This window comes from Scyliorhinus canicula, unplaced genomic scaffold, assembly GCF_902713615.1.
Source record: "Scyliorhinus canicula unplaced genomic scaffold, sScyCan1.1, whole genome shotgun sequence".
Taxonomy (NCBI): domain Eukaryota; kingdom Metazoa; phylum Chordata; class Chondrichthyes; order Carcharhiniformes; family Scyliorhinidae; genus Scyliorhinus; species Scyliorhinus canicula.
In genome coordinates this window covers 371,382-391,051 of record NW_024055852.1, presented here as the reverse complement: position 1 = coordinate 391,051, position 19,670 = coordinate 371,382, and the positions used below count along the sequence as shown (strand labels likewise).

The 19,670-nt window shown below is 46.9% G+C and overlaps 3 protein-coding genes across 6 annotated transcripts in view; 1 reads left to right on the top strand and 2 right to left on the bottom strand.

The window, feature by feature from the left end:
- Positions 1-3,172: 3,172 nt before the first annotated feature.
- On the bottom strand, positions 3,173-3,821 carry LOC119961221 (zinc finger protein 485-like; the record flags this gene model as incomplete). Its single annotated transcript, XM_038788671.1, has 1 exon — positions 3,173-3,821. A coding segment is annotated over exon 1 (594 nt), but the record flags the coding sequence as incomplete, so codon positions are not given.
- Positions 3,822-4,118: 297 nt separating this feature from the next.
- The window catches only part of LOC119961220 (zinc finger protein 239-like), a 29,962-nt gene continuing 14,410 nt past the window's right edge, over positions 4,119-19,670 (bottom strand). The window contains exons 1-3 of one of the 4 annotated variants that reach the window (XR_005459617.1): positions 11,635-11,664; positions 6,264-6,379; positions 4,119-4,179 (exon numbers count right to left, since the gene is read on the bottom strand). Coding sequence is in view for 1 of the 4 variants with exons in the window: in XM_038788670.1 (XP_038644598.1) it covers positions 17,249-17,366 (118 nt within the window). In the remaining 3 variants the exon portion in view is untranslated. Of the gene's footprint in view, positions 4,180-6,256; positions 6,380-11,634; positions 11,665-17,111; positions 17,367-19,670 lie in introns of those variants that run through there. The other 3 variants (XR_005459618.1, XR_005459619.1, XM_038788670.1) reach the window with 3 other exon arrangements.
- LOC119961222 (zinc finger protein 664-like) lies at positions 17,468-18,231 on the top strand. The gene has a single exon (XM_038788672.1). It carries the CDS (start codon positions 17,599-17,601, stop codon positions 18,103-18,105), a length of 507 nt encoding a protein of 168 aa, XP_038644600.1. The 5' UTR covers positions 17,468-17,598; the 3' UTR covers positions 18,106-18,231.

Genomic DNA, 19,670 nt, shown 5'->3' with positions numbered 1-19,670 from the left:
TTGCCAATTTGCTGATGTCTCAGCTCGTATCATTATTGAGTGAATCCCTTCCCACAGTGTCGATGGTCGGTCTCGGCCCTTTGTGAATTTGTTGGTGCACACTGAAGGTGGATGACTTCCTGAATGTCTTTCCAATGAAACTGCAGCTGAACGGCTTCTCCATAGTAACTTCGCTAGTGTCTGAGCAGGCTGGATGATTGAGTAAATCCCTTCCCGCACACTGAGGAGATAAATGGTCTCTCCCTGGGGTGTGAACACAATTGTGTATACTGAGATGAAAACGTGAACCTCATTCCACAGGACATGCAGCTGAATGCTCTGTCCTCAGAGTGAATTCATTGGTGTAACATGAGTCTAGCTGACTGAGTGAATCCCTACCCACACACAGAACAGATGAACAGCCTCTTCTCAGCACGAACCCGCTGGTGTGTATGCAGGTTGGATAACTGAGTGAATCCCTTCCCATAATTGTAGCAGGTGAATGGCCTCTCTCCAGTGTGAACTCACTGTTGTGCTGGCGGAAGAATACGTGAATCCCTTCCCACAAGTGTAGCAGGTGGACGGTCGCTCCCCAGTGTGAGTGTATTCATGTGCTGTGAGGGAAGAGGAATGCCTGAACCTTCTTTCACAGGAAGTGCAGCTGAATGATTTGCCTTTTGCATGAATTAGTTAGTGTAACATGAGGCCAGCTGATTGAGTAAAAGCTTTCCCACATTCAGAGCAGGTGAATGGTCTCTCTCCTGTGTGAATACGTCGGTGAGTTTCCAGCAGGCATCGATAATCAAATCCCTTCCCACATTCCCCACATTTCCATGTCTGCATGATCCAGGTGTCCTTTTATCTCTTTAGTACTGACAACCAGTTGAAGCCTTGTCCACACAGAATACATGGATGTTTCCTCCTCCACGCGAATGGTGCAGGCTGTGTATTTGGTTCAAGCCATCCTTACAAATTACTGCCTCATCTTCAACCTCCCTCTCCTCTCCTAACTCTTTAAACATGTTGTCATCCCCCAAATCCTTGACTATCTTTCCCAGAATTCCCATGTTTGAACCCTTCAATCAGGTCTCTGCCCTGTCACAGTGAAATACAAGAGACAAACAGAATCTCACCCGGAGAGAAAGACAGACAATCCGGGAGCTTGGATCCAACACGGATATGTCCATAAGACCAGAAGACAAGGGTAGCAGCACAGTCATTATCGAGAGACAACAATACCTGCTGGAGACAGACAGAGAACCAGACAACATGAATCATACCAAGCTTCCTAGACCCATATACCCGAGACAGGAAGGAGAATTGGAGACAGACTGGAAGAACTCAGACTCCAGACACATTAACCAAAAACAGGTGGAATATCTGAGGGGGCAACAAGTAGAACCAAGAAAGTTCTACCTGCTCCCTAAAATACCAAACACCCAAACACATGGACAGTACCAGGGAAATACCACCAGGCAGACCCATCAGACTGAGAGAAAATCCTACAAAGTAGCTGAAACATCAACACACTGCTCCTAGTAGTTGCTGGTTCAGTGGTCCAATAAATATAATTAGTGGATTAAAAATGTGTGTAGAGTGAAAACAGAAAATGCGAGATTAACTCAACAGGTCTGGCATTGAACCCCTACAAGTGCAGGAGGAGGCCATTTGGCCCATCGGGTTTGCATCTACCCTGCAAAAGAGCACCCTACCCAGGCGCACTTCACCTGCCCTCTCCCCGTAACCCCACTTCACCATTGGACACTAAGGGGCAATTCACCATAGTCAATCCACCAAACCTGCACTTTGCAGTCAGTGTACTGGAACACTGTCACTCAGATGTGTCTGTGCCTCTGTCCTTTTCCAGTCACACTGCTGTTTGAACTGTTCTCCCACAGATAGAACAAACATTTCTCCTTCCACATTCAAAGGCCGTGGATTACCAGCTATTGATAAAGCCATTAACTCAGCCAAATGTTGTTGTAATATTTGGTTTGCGTTTCCAGTCTTTGAATCCTCCCCTTTTAATACCTTGCAAAAGGAATTTACAAAATCCATCACTCTCAGTACAGAATAGAAATTCTGAAGAGACAATTCTAGTTTCTCTGGAACATTGTTTCCTCTCTTGTTCCCCCAAAGCTGTAAATCCCCATCCCACACACTCTCCCTCCTCCCTGGGCTGAAATCCAAACCCATCTCACTATCTGCACCATTTCTTTCCTCCACTCCCAGTTTTCTCCCTCCCTCTCCTCTGCCTGGGTTCAGTTCTCCAGCTCCTGTCTGCAGACTGACAATAAAATCAATGGGTCTAATTGGGGGTTTGGGGCCTCCAGCGGGTTTTTGTGAATCCTCCCCGCCCACCTGCCAGGGTTTCCTTCCTTGCCAGAGATCAGAGTCCTCATTGATTTGAGTGCAAAGTGTAAGCTCTTATTTATTATCCCTCCTCCCCCATTCTCTGATGTGAACCATCCTCCAGTGGTTGAAGCAGGATGGCAGATTTGAAGGGCACAGGGACAGTACCTGAAGAGAGAGAAATGTTGACAATATCCATGGACACAGGGTAGTTGGCTGATCAGTAGCTCAGTGGGAATAGGGTTGATGGAGCAGGAGCTGGATCTCATGGACAAGATGAGCTCTGAGAGGGCTTGAGGGGAGATGGGAGAGAAACTAGAGAAAGATGTGGGTTCAGGGCTCCGGAAAGGATGAAATTTAGAGACAGTTTGGTCCGGTGGGCTCGTGGAAGGGAGGGAAGCAGCAGAGGCAGCTGATCGGATTGACTCAATCTCAGTCACAAAGAAGCTCCACAGGCTCCTCACACTTCTTGTTGGAGGTGAGGATGGAAGAGACAGGGGAGAGCGAGAGTACTTCAAAAGGAACTAACTTGTGTTAGAGATATAAAAAATGTTTCAAGACGCTGTGTATTTAACACAAATCTAATTTATTTGACTTTTAGCCAGAATATTAGCCCCTGTAAATGGGCTGGAGTTTGTTATCAGCAGAAAGAGACCCAAATGAACATGGTTCAGTCCTGAATGTGAGGAACAGCAAAACCCAATCACTGTGGTTACTTGTGGCCTCGTTGGTGTCTCAGCAGGTGGGTTGAAGTGGTGAATCCCTTCCCACACTCACAAGTGAATGGCCTTTCCCGAGTGTGAATTCGCTGGTGCTTCAGCAGGTTGGATGACTCAGTGAATCTCTTCCCGCACTCGGAGCAGGTGAATGGCCTCTCCCCAGTGTGAATTCGCTGATGTACAGTGAGGTTAGATGAGTGCCTGAACCCAGTCCCGCAGTAAGAGCACCTGCACGATTTCTCGTCAGTGTGAACACGCTGCTGGCTCATCAGATCCCCAGAACGTTTAAAGCACTTCCTGCAGTCTGGACATTGAAATGGCCTCTCATCTGTGTGAACCCGCTGGTGACTCAGCAGGTTGGCTGAAATAGTAAATCCCTTCCCACACTTGGAGCAGGTGAATGGTTTCTCCCCAGTGTGAACTCGCTGGTGTGTCAGCAGGTTGGTTGACTGAGTGAATCCCTTCCCACACTTGGAGCAGGTGAATGGCCTCTCCCCAGTGTGAATTCGCTGATGTACAATGAGGTCAGATGATTGTCTGAACCCAGTCCCGCAGTAAGAGCACTTGAACGGCTTCTCATTAGTGTGAACATGTTGATGACTCCTCAGTTCCCCAGAACGTTTATAGCACTTCCCGCAGTCTGGACACTGAAATGGTCTCTCCCCAGTGTGAATTCGCTGGTGACTCAGCAGGTTGGCTGAAATAGCAAATCCCATCCCACACTTTGAGCAGGTGAATGGTCTCTCATCAGTGTGAACTCGCTGATGATTCCGCAGGTTGGATGACTGAGTGAATCCCTTCCCACACTTGGAGCAGGTGAACGGTCTCTCCCCAGTGTGACTGCGTCGATGAATTTCCAGCTTGGATGCGGAAGTGAATCCTTTCCCACAGTCCACACATTTTCACGGTTTCTCCTCAGTGTGACTGCATTTGTGTCTCGTGAGGCCTGATGATTGAGTGAACCCTCGTCCACACACACAACACATGTACGGTTTCTCCCCACTGTGAACGATGCTTTTTCCTTCCATGATCGATGATATTCAGGATATGATAAATTGAGGACTCTGTCAGATCCTGATGTGATGTTTGGTTTGCGTTTCCGGACTTTGAAGCCTCCCCTTCGAACACCCTATGAAATTGATTGAAAACAGAAAATAGGGAATGAGAGAGAACCCACAAAAACACAAAGGCAGGTTGTGAAATTGAGCTGAATGAATCTGGTCATTTGTGGGGCCGGCTCTGGGAAAAAGTGACCATGAAAACTGCTGGATTGTCATAAAAATCCAACTGGCCTCTTTGGGAGGAGCGAGAAAGAGGTGAAGAGGGATTTTGTACATCTACAAGACATAATAAGAGAGTAGTTGGCAAAGCAAATTCGATCTTGAGCTTCATAAACAGGAATAATGATACCGAAACAATGTTTCTGGTGGCACGGTGATTAGCACTGCTGTCTCACAGAGCCAGGGACCCAGGTTCAATTTCGGCGTTCGTGACTGTCTGTGTGGAGTTTGCAGTTTCTCCCCGTATCTGCGTGGGTTTCCACCCGGTGCTCAGGTTTCCTCCCACAGTCCAAAGAAGGGCAAGTTAGGTGGATTGGCCTTGATAAATTGTCCGTTAGTGTCCAGGGATGTGCGGGTTTGGTGGGGCTATGGGGTTACAGGGACAGGGTCAGGGCGTGGGCCGAGGCAGGGTGCCCTTTCAGAGAATCAGTGCAGACTTGATGGGCCGAATGGCTTCCTTCTGCACTGTAGGAATTCTATGGTTCTAAATCTATTCCATGAATCTTAATAAAGCTCTGGTCACCACTCTTCAGGAAGGATGTGAAGATTCTTGGAGAAGGTGCAGAGGGGATTTACCAGAATGGTTCCAGCAAAGGAGGTTGAGGGGAGATTTGATTCAGGTCCACAAGGTTATGCCAAGTTTTGATCAGGTGGGCAAAGAAACTGTTTCCATTCACTGATCGTAAAAGCACTAGGGACACAGATTTAAAGTTTTGGGTAAAACCTGGATTGAACTATACAAGATCCTGATGTGGAGAGGATGTTTCCTCTTGAGGGAGAATCGAGAACAAGGGTGTCACTGTTGCAAAATAAGAAGTCACCCATTTCAGATGGACATGAGGATTTTTTATTCTCTTGAGGGTTATCAGACTTTGGAACTCGCGTCCTTAAAAGGCAGAGGAAGCAGAGTCCTTGAATATTTTTAAGGCAGAGCTGGATAGATTCTTGATGAGCAAGAGGGTGAAAGGTCATCAGGGGTAGGCAGGAATGTGGAGTTGAGGTTAGAATGAGATCAGCTGCAATCTTATTGAATGCTGAGCAGGCTCGAGGGGCCGAGTGGCCTGTTCCTAGTTTGTATGTAAAAGCTACAGGAGATATGAGGTGATATGAAATATATGTTTTTACACAGCGAGCGGCAATGACCTGAAACTTGCTGCCGATCAGGGAGTTTGAAAATAGACACAATGAATGATTTGATTTCAAAAGTAAATTTGGTAGACATCTGAGGAAAATAAACCTGCGAGGATTGGGCAACACGGTAGCATGGTGGTTAGCATAAATGCTTCACAGCTCCAGGGTCCCAGGTTCGATTCCCGGCTGGGTCACTGTCTGTGCGGAGTCTGCACGTCCTCCCCGTGTGTGCGTGGGTTTCCTCCGGGTGCTCCGGTTTCCTCCCACAATCCAAAGATGTGCGGGTTAGGTGGATTGGCCATGCTAAATTGCCCGTAGTGTCCTAAAAAGTAAGGTTAAGGGGGGGGGTTATTGGGTTACGGGTATAGGGTGGATACGTGGGTTTGAGTAGGGTGATCATGGCTCGGCACAACATCGAGGGCCGAAGGGCCTGTTCTGTGCTGTACTGTTCTATGTCTATGTTCTATGATACAGGGATAGAGCAGGAGAATGGCACTGACTGGATTGCTCCAGAGAGCTAGCATGGACTAAATGGGCCGAATGTCCTTCTTTGGGCCATCATGTCTCTGACTCTTTTGTGCAATCTAGTTTTGTAATTTGACCCCAGAGGGTTCAGATATCGCTCAGGTAAATCTGTGCTACAGTCCCTCCAAGGCCATTCTATCCTTCCTCAGGTTTGTTGCCCAGAACTGAACACAGTTCTCCAGGTTTGGTCTAACCAGGGTTTGTGAATCTCGGGGCTTTTCCAGTCACACTGAGACCTGAAATCTTCCCTCACAGACAGAACAGACAAACCTTTTACCTTCCACACCCAGATGCTGCTGAAATTCAGTTTCTGATGAACCGAGTGACTCTATCAGATCGCGATGTGACGTTTGGTTTGCGTTTCCCATCTGTTAAACCTCCACTTCCAGTATCCTGTAAATTTACAGAAACCTTACTGTCAGTTTAGGATAGAAATTCACAACATTCTCTCCTCGCCAACTTTGATTAAATGTATTCCTGGAGGTTTTATCACATGACCTGCCCCCATCCTCCAGCCATTATTCGGTCAACACATCCATCCTTGTGACACACTGCCTTCCTCGGCCAATTGGGAAGCAAAAGGACTCATTACCTGACAGGACAGTTACTGTCCTAACAATTTTCCAGACACCCAGGTATGAATCTCACCAACACAGGGAGCAGAGTTGGTGTGAACCCGAGCAGGAGGAGCTTCGGAACAGTAAATATAAATAACTTATCTCGGGGATTCACGGCCTAGTTGGCAGGTGTTCAGTTTTGGTCGCCTTGCTGTAGGAAAGATGTTATTAGAGTGGAGAGAGCGCAGAAGAGATTTACAAGGATGTTGCCAGGCAAGGGACTGAGTTATAGGGAGAGACTGGACAGGCCAGGACCTTTATCTTTAGAGCGTGGGGAATGAGGGGTGATCTTATCGAGGTGTATAAGATCATGAGGTATGGAGAGGGTGAATGCACTCAGTCTTTTCCCCAGCGTTGGGAAATCGAGAACCAGAGGGCACATGTTTATGTTAAGAGGGGAAAGAATTAATGGGAACCTAAGGATCAATGGTTTTACACAGAGGATAGTACGGAATGAGCTGCCGGAGGAAGGAGTTGAGGCAGGGACATTGCCAACACTGAAAAGGCATTTGGACAGATGCATGAATAGGAAAGGTTCAGAGGGATATGGGCCAAATGCGGGTATATGGGGTTAGCGTAGATGAGCTTTTTGGTTGGCATGGACCAGTTTGGGCCGAAGGGCCTGTCTCCGTGCTGTAGATTCTATGAACCCCAAGTCTCTTTGGACACCGACTGTAATTAACCTCTTTCCATTCAGAAAGTGCTCAGTTCGATCCTTTTTTGGTTCAAAACAGATAACCTCACACTTGTTTATACTGCCACAATCTTGACCATTCACCTTGTCTGTCAATATCTTCTTGCAATTTAATGCAATCATCTATGCTGTCTATGATGCCACTGAACTTTGTATCATCAGCAACTCAGATGGGTTGGTTTAGCACACTGGGCTAAATCGCTGGCTTTTAAAGCAGACCAAGGCAGGCCAGCAGCATGGTTCAATTCCCGTATCAGCCTTCCCAAACAGGCGCCGGAATGTGGCGACTAGGGGCTTTTCACAGTAACTTCATTTGAAGCCTACTTGTGACAATAAGCGATTTTCATTTCATTTTTTTCACAGTGCAGAAGAGGCCCTTTAGTCCATCGAGTTAGCACCGACACATGATAAACCTGACCCACCTACCTAATCCCATTTGCCAGCACTTGGCTCATAGCTTTCAATGTTATGACGTGCCAGTCTTCATCCAGGCACTTTTTTAGAGGATGTGAGGCAACCCGTCTCGATCACCCTCTGAAGTCAGTGCATTCCAGACCGTCATCACAGTCTGGGTAAAAACATTTTTCTTCAGTACATGTGTCAATAAATCTAATCCCCACTCTCTGCTGTCTGCTGGTTAGCCAATCCTCTATCCAAGCTAATATATTATCTCTCAACCCCGTGGGATTTTATGTTATTACCTTTTGTGTGACACCTTATCAAATGTATTCTGGGAGTCCAAATACATCTACAGGACCCCATTATCCACTTGGCTTGTTACATCTTCCAAGAACTGCACAAAATGAGTCAAACATGATTTACCCTTCACAAAACCACGCAGACTCTGATGGATTGCAGTTTGACTTTCCAAATGTCCAGAGCTTCCTCAATAATGGATTCCAACAGTTTCCCAACAACAGACTTTAAACTAACTAGTTTCCTACTTTCTGACCTAATCCAGTGACATTGGAGATTTTCTCAGTGACCCTCAGTCACCATAAGACCATAAGACATAGGAGTGGAAGTAAGGCCATTCGGCCCATCGAGTCCACTCCGCTATTCAATCATGGCTGATGGGCATTTCAACTCCACCTACCAGCATTCTCCCCGTAGCCCTTAATTTCTCGCGACATCAAGAATTTATCTATCTCTGCCTTGAAGCCATTTAGCGTCCCGGCCTCCACTGCACTCTGCGGCAATGAATTCCACAGGCCCACCACTCTCTGGCTGAAGAAATGTCTCCGCATTTCTGTTCTGAATTTACCCCCTCTAATTCTAAGGATGTGCCCACGGGTCCTCGTCTCCTCGCCTAACGGAAACAGTTTCTTTGCGTCCACCCTTTCTAAGCCATGTATTATCTTGTAAGTTTCTATTAGATCTCCCCTTAACCTTCTAAACTCCAATGAATACAATCCCAGGATCCTCAGCCGTTCATCATATGTTAGACCCGCCATTCCAGGGATCATCCGTGTGAATCTCCGCTGGACACGCTCCAGTGCCAGTATGTCCTTCCTGAGATGTGGGGCCCAAAACTGGACACAGTACTCCAAATGGGGCCTAACCAGAGCCTTATAAAGGCTCAGTAGCACATCGCTGCTTTTATATTCCAACCCTCTTGAGATAAATGACAACATTGCATTTGCTTTCTTAATCACAGATTCAACCTGCATGTTTACCTTTAGGGAATCCTCGACGAGCACTCCCAGATCCCTTTGTACTTTGGCATTATGAATTTTCTCACCGTTTAGAAAGTAGTCTATGCTTGGATTCTTTTTTCCAAAGTGCAAGACCTCACATTTTCTCACGTTGAATTGCATCAGCCATTTCCTGCACCACTCTCCCAAACTGTCTAGATCCTTCTGCAGCCTCCCCACTTCCTCAGCACTACCTGCCTGACCACCTAACTTCGTATCATCGGCAAACTTCGCTAGAATGCCCCCGGTCCCTTCATCCAGATCATTAATATATATGGTGAACAGCTGTGGCCCCAACACTGAACCCTGTGGGACACCGCTGGTCACCGGCTGCCATTCCGAAAAAGAACCTTTTATCCCAACTCTCTGCCTTCTGTCAGACAGCCAATCCTCAACCCATGCCAGTAGCTCACCTCGAACACCATGGGCCCTCACCTTACTCAGCAGCCTCCTGTGTGGCACCTTATCAAAGGCCTTTTGGAAATCCAGATAGACCACATCCACTGGGTTTCCCTGGTCTAACCTACTTGTCACCTCCTCAAAGAATTCTAACAGGTTCGTCAGGCACGACCTCCCCTTACTAAATCCATGTTGACTTGTTCTAATCCGACCCTGCTCTTCCAAGAATTTAGAAATCTCATCCTTAACGATTGATTCTAGAATTTTACCAACAACCGAGGTTAGGCTAATTGGCCTATAATTTTCCATCTTTTGTCTTGATCCTTTCTTGAACAAGGGGGTTACAACAGCGATCTTCCAATCGTCCGGGACTTTCCCTGACTCCAGTGATTTTTGAAAGATCTCAACCAACGCTTCCGCTATTTCTTCAGACACCTCTCTCAGAACTCTAGGGTGTAGCCCATCGGGGCCAGGAGATTTGTCAATTTTAAGACCTTTTAGCTTTTTTAGCACCATCTCTTTTGTAATGGCAACCATACTCAACTCAGCCCCCTGACCCTCTATAATTTTTGGGATATTACTCATGTCTTCCACTGTGAAGACAGACGCAAAGTACTTATTAAGTTCTCCAGCCATTTCCTCGTCTCCCATCACTAGCCTTCCGGAATCAGTTTGAATTGGCCCAATGTCTACTTTGGCCTGTCGTTTGTTTCTTATGTATTGAAAGAAACTTTTACTATCATTTCTTATATTACTGGCTAGCCTGCCTTCATATTTGATTCTCTCTTTCCTTATTTGTCTCTTTGTTAACCTCTGTTTGTTTTTGTAGCCTTCCCAATCTTCTGATTTCCCAGTGCTTTCGGCCACTTTATAGGATCTCTCTTTTTATTTGATACATTTCCTGACCTCCTTTGTCAGCCATGGCTGTCTAATCCCTCCCCGGATAATCTTTCTTTTCTTGGGGATGAACCTCTGTACAGTGTCCTCAATTATGCATACAAACTCCTGCCATTTTTGCTCTGCTGTCTTCCCCACTAGGGTCTGCTTCCAGTCGATTTTCGCCAGTTCCTCTCTCATGCCCTCGTAATTACCTTTATTTAACTGTAACACCATTACATCCGATTTTGCCTTCTCTCTTTCAAACTGCAGCCTGAACTCAACCATATTATGATTGCTGCTTCCTAAGTGTTCCCTTACTTTAAGATCTTTTATAAAGTCTGGTTCATTACATAGCACTAGGTCCAGAATAGCCTGCTCCCTTGTGGGCTCCATGACAAGCTGTTCCAAAAAGCCATCTTGTAAGCATTCCATGAATTCCTTTTCTTTGGATCCACTGGCTACGTTATTTACCCAATCCACCTGCATATTGAAGTCCCCCATGATCACCGTGACCTTGCCTTTCTGACATGCCTTTTCTATTTCCCGGTACATGTTGCGCCCCTGGTCCTGACCACTGTTAGGAGGTCTGTACATAACTCCCATTATGGTTTTTTTGCCTTTGTGGTTCCTCAATTCTACCCACACAGATTCCACATCATCCGACCCTATGTCGTTTAGTGCCATAGATTTAATTTTGTTCTTAACTAACAAGGCAACCCCACCCCCTCGGCCCACCTCCCTGTCTTTTCGATAGGTTGTATATCCTTGGATGTTTAACTGCCAGTCCTGAACCATCATTGAGATTAACTTTAAATTCCAGATTTTATTAATTGAATGGTTTGGAGCCAATGTCCCCAGAACATTCTCCTGTCTCTCTGGGTGACTAATACAGTGACATTGTCACTGGGTCAGTGTCTCCCCCCCTGGTCTCTATGAGGTTGTTTGTGGAGAGAAGCCGGAAGTGACGGAAAGTGAGAGTGGAGCATGTTCATTGTTTCACATTCGGCTCCAGGGCCCCAGTGCGGTTTGTAAACCCCGCCCCACGACACAGACCTCTCACTTGACATCTCTCAATGCGCGAAGTGATTGAAGGCAGCACCGACCAATAGGCAAAGAGTGGGCTGGAACGGAGGACCAGTAAGGAGTGACTGGTCCTCCAACCAATCAGCATGAACGAGGGGCTCGGGCTGGACTGAGTGAAGCATGCGCAGTGTGATTAATGGCGACAGAGAAAAACGTTCGTTCTCGGAACCACAATCCGTGAAGGTGGAAATGGCGGAACGGAGGGAGAGATGAATCAGGCGGGTCGTTAGACACGCTTCGTGAACATGTTATTTGCACCGAACATCCGGAAAAATAACCTACCGGTGCCTGGGGATCTGAGCGGAGGCGATGTGGCCGCCATCTTTATTTGGTACTGGCAGCGGTACGCATGCGCACCCACATTGGGGCACGAGTAGCAGAGCGCATGCTCAGTCGCCATCATTGTTGGGGGCAACATTTTTTAAACGTTTCTTCATGACAGAATGTTCAGCAAACTGCTTCACTCTGAGTTACAAATTCCTATTTATGGGGCAGAATATCAATGGGGCAGAATATCTGCCGAGGGCGGTGACAATAATTCAAATTTATATTATGACTTGAACAGAATATAACTTTTCAGAGAAAAGTTCAGAGAAACATTACAAAATAACAATTGACACTGAGCCACATGAGGAGATAGTAGATTTTAAGGAGAATCTTAACTGAGGAAAGTGAGTTTGAGAGTCGGTGTTTTAAGGAGGAAATTCCAGAAATTGAGGCCTTGGCAACGCAGTAACGGTGGAGAGATTCAAATCAGGAATATTCAAATGGCTGGAATTAAATGAGTGCAGAGATCTCAAAGGGGTGTGTGTGGAGGAGATTACAGTGATCAGGATGATCACTACCATGGAGGAAAAGAAGAATGAGAAATTTAAACTTTTTGTGCCTTTTAAAAGGAAGCATTTCAGTGGATCAGTGGGCACGGGGCTGGTGTGAGTAAGCACATGGGTAGCAGAGTTTGGGATGGGATGGAGGGGGTTGTTTAATGTTGGAGTCTGGCTGCGAGTGCATTGGAATAATTTATTTGAGAGGGAACAGAAGAATATATGATGGTTTCTGCAGCAGATGAACAGAGACTAAGGTGGAGTCAAGCTATGTTCCTGAGGTGGAAATCGGCAATCTTGGTGACAATATGGATCTGTGGTCAAGAGCTCATCTCGGGGTGAAATATTTCACCATGGTTGTGAACAGTCTGTTTTAGCCTCAGACATTTGACAGGAATGGAATTGGTGGCAAGGGAGTGGAGTTTGTAGAGGGGATGAAAGGGAATGGGTTCAGTCTTTTTTAAAAATAAACAATTTTATTGAGGTATTTTTGGCATTGTAAACAGTTACAGTTATGTGCAAATATCAACACAAAGCAGAAACATAGTGCAAAAGACCACTCCTCTCTCATAAACAGTACCCGCCTATTTATCCCCCCTATTCTACTCTAATCTCCCCCCCCCTGCTGACATTTAATTCCCCGCGAAGAAGTCGATGAATGGTTGCCACCTTCGGGTGAACCCTAATACAGATCCTCTTAAGGCGAACTTATTTTATCCAGCCCTAAAAAGCTCGACATGTCCGAGAGCCATGCTTCGGTCTTTGGGGGCTTTAAGTCCCTCCATGCCAGCAGTGTACATCGCCAGGCTACCGCGGAAGCAAAGGCCAAGACGTCGGGCTCTCTCTCCTGGACACCCGGGTCTTCCGGGACCCCAAGAATTGCCACCACTGGACTCATCACCACCCTGGTTTTCAGTACCTGGGACATGATGTCCCCCCCCCCCCCCCCCCCCCCCCCCCCTGTTCTCACTCTCTCTCCCTTTCCCTTATTCTTTTTGACTTTCTCTCTCGGTTTCTTGCAGAGAATTCTCTCGCCAAGAGGGTTGTGGATGATCCATCAATGAATATATTGAAGGCTGAGATTATGAGATTTTTGGTCTCTCAGGAAGTCAAAGGACATAGAGAGCTAATAGGAAAGGTGGAATTGAAGACTGAGATCAGCCACAATCGTGTTCAATTGCAGAGCAAGGTCGACGGGCCGAATGGTCTACTTCTCCTATTTCTTGTGTTCTTGCAGAGGCCTGATTCTTGTGTGGGCTCAGGCCGGGCGGCAGGTTCCCTTCCCTGAAGGACATGAATAAACTAGTTCACTTTCCACAAAAGATTCAACAGTTTTTGTGGTCACCTTTTCTCAGTGCCGGCCCCACAAGTGACCAGATTCATTCAGCTCAATTTCACAACCTGCCTTTGTGTTTTTGTGGGTTCTCTCTCATTTCCTTTTTTCTGTTTTAAACAATTTCAGAGTTAGAAGGGGAGGATTTGCAGTCAGGAAACTCAGATCAAACATTACATCAGCATCAGTCAACGTCACCGAATTCACCGTAACCTGAATATTGGTGAATTTTGACCATGGAAGGAAAAAGCAGCGCTCACAGTGAGGAGAAACCATGGGAATGTGAGGAGGGATTCAGGTCCACATCTCAACTGGAAATTTATCATCCCAGACACTCTGGTCGTGGGAAGAAATTATTTCGATCATTTGGCCTGCTGCAACACCAGTGAGTGCACACCGGGGAGAAACCATTCAACTGCTCCGTGTGAGAAAGGATTCTCTCGGTCATCTGACTTGAAGACGCACATGCGAGTTCACAGGGATGAGAGACCTTTTAAATGTCCAGACTGTGGGAAGTGCTGTAAATGTTCCCGGGCACTAATACTCCATCAACGTGTTCACACCAACGAGCGACCGTTCAGGTGCTCTCACCAGCGCACTCACACTGGGGAGAGGCCGTTCACCTGCTCTGTGTGTGGCAGTGGGTTCAGTAGGTCATCAAACCTGCGGACACACCAATGGGTTCACTCTGGGGAGAGACCTTACACTTGCTCTGAATGTTGGAAGGGATTCACTCAGTTATCCACTCTGCTGAATCACCAGAGTGTTCACAATGAGAAGAGACCATTTAAATGTACAGACTGCAGTAAGTGCTATAAAAGTTCCCGGGAACCGCTCTACCATCAGCGTGTTCACACTGATGAGAGACCTTTTCAATGCCCAGACTTTGAGAAGTGCTTTAAAAGTTCCGGGGAACTGATGCATCATCAACATATTCACACTGATGAGAAACCGTTCAGGTGCTCCTGCTGCGGAACTGGGTTCAAGACATCATCTGACCTCACTGTACACCAGCGAACTCACACTGGGGAGAGGCCGTACACCTGCCCCAATTGTGGGAAGAGATTCACTCAGTCATCCAGCCTGCTGACACACCAGCGAATTCACAAGTAATTACAGTGAGTGGACAATCTGATCAGCTGCCTCTGCTGCTTCCCTCCCTTCCATGAGCTCCACCAGGCCAAACTGTCACTAAAACTCCCCCTCGTCTGAGTGTGAACTCATATCTATCTCCAGGTTCTCTCCTATTTCCTGTTATGTCCTGTTCAATCTCATCTTGTTTATGAGACCTGACTTCTGCTCCCTTGACCCGATTCTCACTAAACCGCTGACCATCCAACTTCCCCACATTAACTGATATTGTTAACAGTTCTCGCTTTCTTCTGGTTTTGCCACTACACTATCCTCACCTTTCCTGAGAAACCAACCCTTGATGCCCAACCTCCTTGCAAACGGCCATCCCATCTCCAACCTCCCTTTCCTCTCCAACAAGGATCTCTCCTTGGCCCCTCCTATTTCTCATCAACATGATGGTACTGGAATCTATAGAATCCCTACACTTTCCATTGGGAATTTGGCCAACGCGCAGGCGCTTTGCCGGCCCGTTTGACTTGGACCGACTGAGCATGCGTGGCTCTGACATGTACTCGGCATATTTAAAGGGTCAGTGTCCCTTTGCTGTTGCAATTTAAAGGGTCAGATGTTGCGAGCCTGATTTGAACGCAGATAAGGGAGAATAGGTTTTGTGGCTTCAAAAATAATGTAAAGTTAGAAAACTATCCACCCTCAATTTCTGCATTTTTTTCTTTGCAGGAATTACTGATATAAATGATTAAACAAGGAGTGGATTCACAGACAGGATGCTCTGACTCCCAGGCACCACATCAATCTAACCGAGTCACTTAATTAATCAGGACTCAGTAACATTGGCCATATGGAAGGAGAGAGCGGCATTCACAGCGCAGGCAATCTGTACACGTCTTCAGCGTGTGGACCTGGATTTAACTATTCGACCAATATGGGAAGACACACGTGTGACCTGAAAAGGGAAGGTCTGTCTGGACAATGTGGGGGTGTTGGGAAGGGATTCAGTTGTCATCCCTCTGATCAGGAGATGTATCGATACAGTCACACCGGGACAAGGCCATTCACCTGCCCGCAGTGTGACAAGGGATTCACTCGATTTTCAAATATGTTGCGACACCAGCAGGTTCACACTGGGGAGAAACCCTTCAATTGTTCCCAGTGCGGAAAGCGATTCACTCAGTCATCCCACTTGCTGACACATCAACGGGTCCACACTGGAGAGAGACCATTCACCTGCTCAGTGTGTGAAAAGAGATTCACGGAGTCATCGGCCCTGCTGAGACACCAGCGAGTTCACACTGGGGAGAGGCCTTTCACCTGCTCTGTGTGTGGGAAGGAATTTACTGAGTCATCAATCCTGCTGAGACACCAGCAGGTTCACACTGGGGAGAGGCCATTCACCTGCTCTGTGTGTGGGAGGGGATTCACTCAATCATCCAACCTTGTGAGACACCAGCGAGTTCACACTGGGGAGAGGCCTTTCACCTGCTCTGTGTGTGGGAAGGAATTTACTGAGTCATCAATCCTGCTGAGACACCAGCAGGTTCACACTGGAGAGAGGCCATTCACCTGCTCAGTGTGTGAAAAGAGATTCACGGAGTCATCGGCCCTGCTGAGACACCAGCGGGTTCACACTGGGGAGAGGCCATTCCCCTGCTCTGTGTGTGGGAAGGGATTCACTCAATCATCCAACCTTGTGAGACACCAGCGAGTTCACAAGTGACTGCAATGTTCCAATTCTGCAGTTATTCCTGCTGTTAATCAGATTTAGGAGTAAAACGTGTTCATTATGAAACAGGGGAGTGTCTATGCTGTTGCTGATAGCCACAGTAACCAGGTTGCAGTTGGAAGACTTTGCATTTATAATAATAATAATCTTTATTGTCACACGTAGGCTTACATTAACACTGCAATGAAGTTACTATGAAAATCCCCTCGTCGCCACATTCCAGCACCTGCTTGGGTACACGGCGGGAGAATTCAGAATGTCTAAATTACCTAACAGCATGTCTTTCTGGATTGTGGGAGGAAACCAGAGCACCCGGAGGAAAACAACACAGGCACAGGGAGAACTCTGCACTGACAGTGCCCAAAGCAGGGAATCGAACCTGGGCCTTTGCAGTATATAGTGCCTTTCACAACTTCAGATGTCTCTGTTCGCCTCCAAAACAGCAATGTGATAATGACCAGTGATTTTGTTTTTAGTGAGATTGATTGCGAGTAAGCTATTAGTCAGAGAGCAGTGAGAACTCCCCCTACTGTCCTTCTAACAATGCTCGGAGATTTTGTTTAATAATATTACTCCAGAATAGATAAGGGGAACCAATGGATGTGGTGCATTTGGATCTTCAGAAGACTTTTGATAAACTCCCACAGAGAAGGTTAGTAAACAAGATTGGGGGGGGGGGGGGGGGGCAGGGGAGTATAATGGCACGGATTGAGAATTCACAGAAAACAGAGAGTAGGAATAATCAGGTCATTTTCAGGTTGGCAGACTGAATAGTGAGGTACGGGAAGGATCAGTACTTGGGCTCCAGCTATTCACAATCTACATCAATGATTTGGATGTGGGGACTAAATGCAATATTTCCATGTTAGCTGATGACTCAAAACTAGGTGAGAATATGCATTGTGAGGAGAGTACAAGGAGGATTCAAGATGAGTAACGCAAACTGAACATCATGTCAAGATCTGACACAGTCACTTGATTCATCAGGACCTGAATATCATCAGCCTTTGAATGTGGAAGGAGAAATGTTTGTCTGTTCTGTCTGTGGGAAAAGATTTCAAATATCAGTGTGACTGGAAAAGCACCGAGACCCACACAACACACACCCGAGTGAGAGTGTTCCAGTGAACTAACTGTGGAAAGAGCTTTACCAGTTACACAGCCTGAAGAAACATTACACCATTCACAGTGAGGAGAGACAGTGCACATGTTCTATGTCTGATCAAGATTGCAACTGATCATCCATCCTGGAGAGACACAAGGACACTGGCACCATGAAGAAACCTTGGAAATGTGGGGACTGTGGGAAGGGATTCAGTTACCCATCCCAGCTGGAGCGCCATCGGCGCAGTCATACTGGGGAGAGACCGTTCACCTGCTCCATGTGTGGGAAGGGATTCACAAAGTCATCCAGCCTGGGGTCGGATCAGAGAGTTCACAGTGATGAGAGACCTTTTAAATGCTTTTACTGTGGGGATTGCTTTAAAACCTCTCCAGATCTAATTAAACACCAGCTTGTTCACACTGACAAGAGACCATTTAGTTGCTCTCATTGTGAGAAGAGATTCAGACAATCGTCTCACCTTATTCAACACCAGCAAATTCACACTGGGGAAAGGATATTCACCTGCTCCGTGTGCAGAAAACAATTCACTCAATCATCCAATCTCCAGAAACACCAACACATTCACAGTGGGGAGAAGCTGTTCACCTGCCCCGAGTGTGGGAAGGGATTCAATCGATCATCCAACCTGCTGAGACACCAGCGGGTTCATGTGTGACTGCAGGAGTTGGGTGTTGGGTAACACGGTAGCCTTGTGGATAGCACAATTGCTTCACAGCTCCAGGGTCCCAGGTTCGATTCCGGCTTGGGTCACTGTCTGTGTGAAGTCTGCACATCCTCCCAGTGTGTGCGTGAGTTTCCTCCGGGTGCTCCGGTTTCTTTCCACAGTCCAAAGATGTGCAGGTTAGGTGGATTGGCCATGATAAATTGTCCTTAGTGTCCAAAATTGCCCTTAGTGTTGGGTGGGGTTACTGGGTTATGGGGATAAGGTGGAGGTGTTGACCTTGGGTAGGGTGCTCTTTCCAAGAGCCGGTGCAGACTCGATGGGCCGAATGGCCTTCTTCTGCACTGTAAATTATATCTTTGATAATCACATCCTTTGTTTATTTCTGTTCAAGTTAATAACCCCTATAAGTGGGCTGGAGTTTGATGTTGTCCACAGGACAGGTGATGTGCCGGGATTGCAGTATGTGGGAGTTTTTGGAGAACATTGCCATCCTGGACAATCATATCTGCGGGAGTGTCTGCAACTTGCAGAATCTGGGCTCAGGGTTATTGAGCTGGAGTCTGAGCTGCTGACATTGTGGGGCATCAAGGGGGGGGGGGGGGGGGGGGGAAGTCACCTGTACACTTCCCCAAAGTTCAGTAGAAAGTTGCAGTGGGTGGGGGACTCGATTTTCTGCATCATTCGACAGTTTGAAATGTGTGGGGATAAGTGAGGAATGATCAGTGAGCTCCGGCTGTCTGACAGCTCGATGTATTACTGCAGGCTGAGAGACTCAGTGACAGGAACCAGAGGGAACCTCATACAAAAACACTGTTGCAGTGGGACATGATGAATGGAGCAGTGGGCTGTGGCGGAAGTTATGTGGAGTTCTAGCATTTAACAGACAATAACGTCCAGACAATGTGTCCACAGACAGCTCTCATCAGCTCTGAAGAGAGAAGTCAGATTTCATGCCCTTATATTTTTCTGCTCTATTTGATATGCCACTGATAGAGGATAACCAGAACAAATCTTACCCTTTTTATGTCCCCAGTGGAAGATTAATCAGAACCCACCCCGTCACCAAGCTCAGTCTAATTCATGACAGTGAGTGAAATATGGGCAGCATGGTAGCACAGTGGTAAGCACTGTTGCTTCACAGCGCCAGGGACCCGGGTTCGATTCCAGGCTTGGTCACTGTCTGTGCGGAGTCTGCACGTTCTCCCCATGTCGTTGTGGGTTTCCTCCGGGTGCTCCCGTTTCCTCCCACAAGTTCCGAAATACTTCCTTACTCGGTGATTTAAACATTCCGAATTCTCCCTCAGTATACCTGAACTGGCATCAGAGTGTGGCAACTAGGTGCTTTTCACAGTAAATTCATCGCAGTGTTAATATAAGCCTACTTGTAACACTAATAAAGATTATTATTAAACAGGACATCTCCATCTACATTCAACACAGGTTGCTTAGCATAGGGCTAAATCGCTGGCTTTGAAAGCAGACCAAGGCAGGCCAGCAGCACGGTTCAATTCCCGCAACAGCCTCCCCGAACAGGTGCCGGAATGCGGCGACTAGGG

What these genes read in the sequence shown, in the direction of transcription:
- LOC119961222 (XM_038788672.1), top strand. Translation starts at nt 17,599, where the DNA reads ATGAAGAAACCTTGGAAATGTGGGGACTGTGGGAAGGGATTCAGTTAC.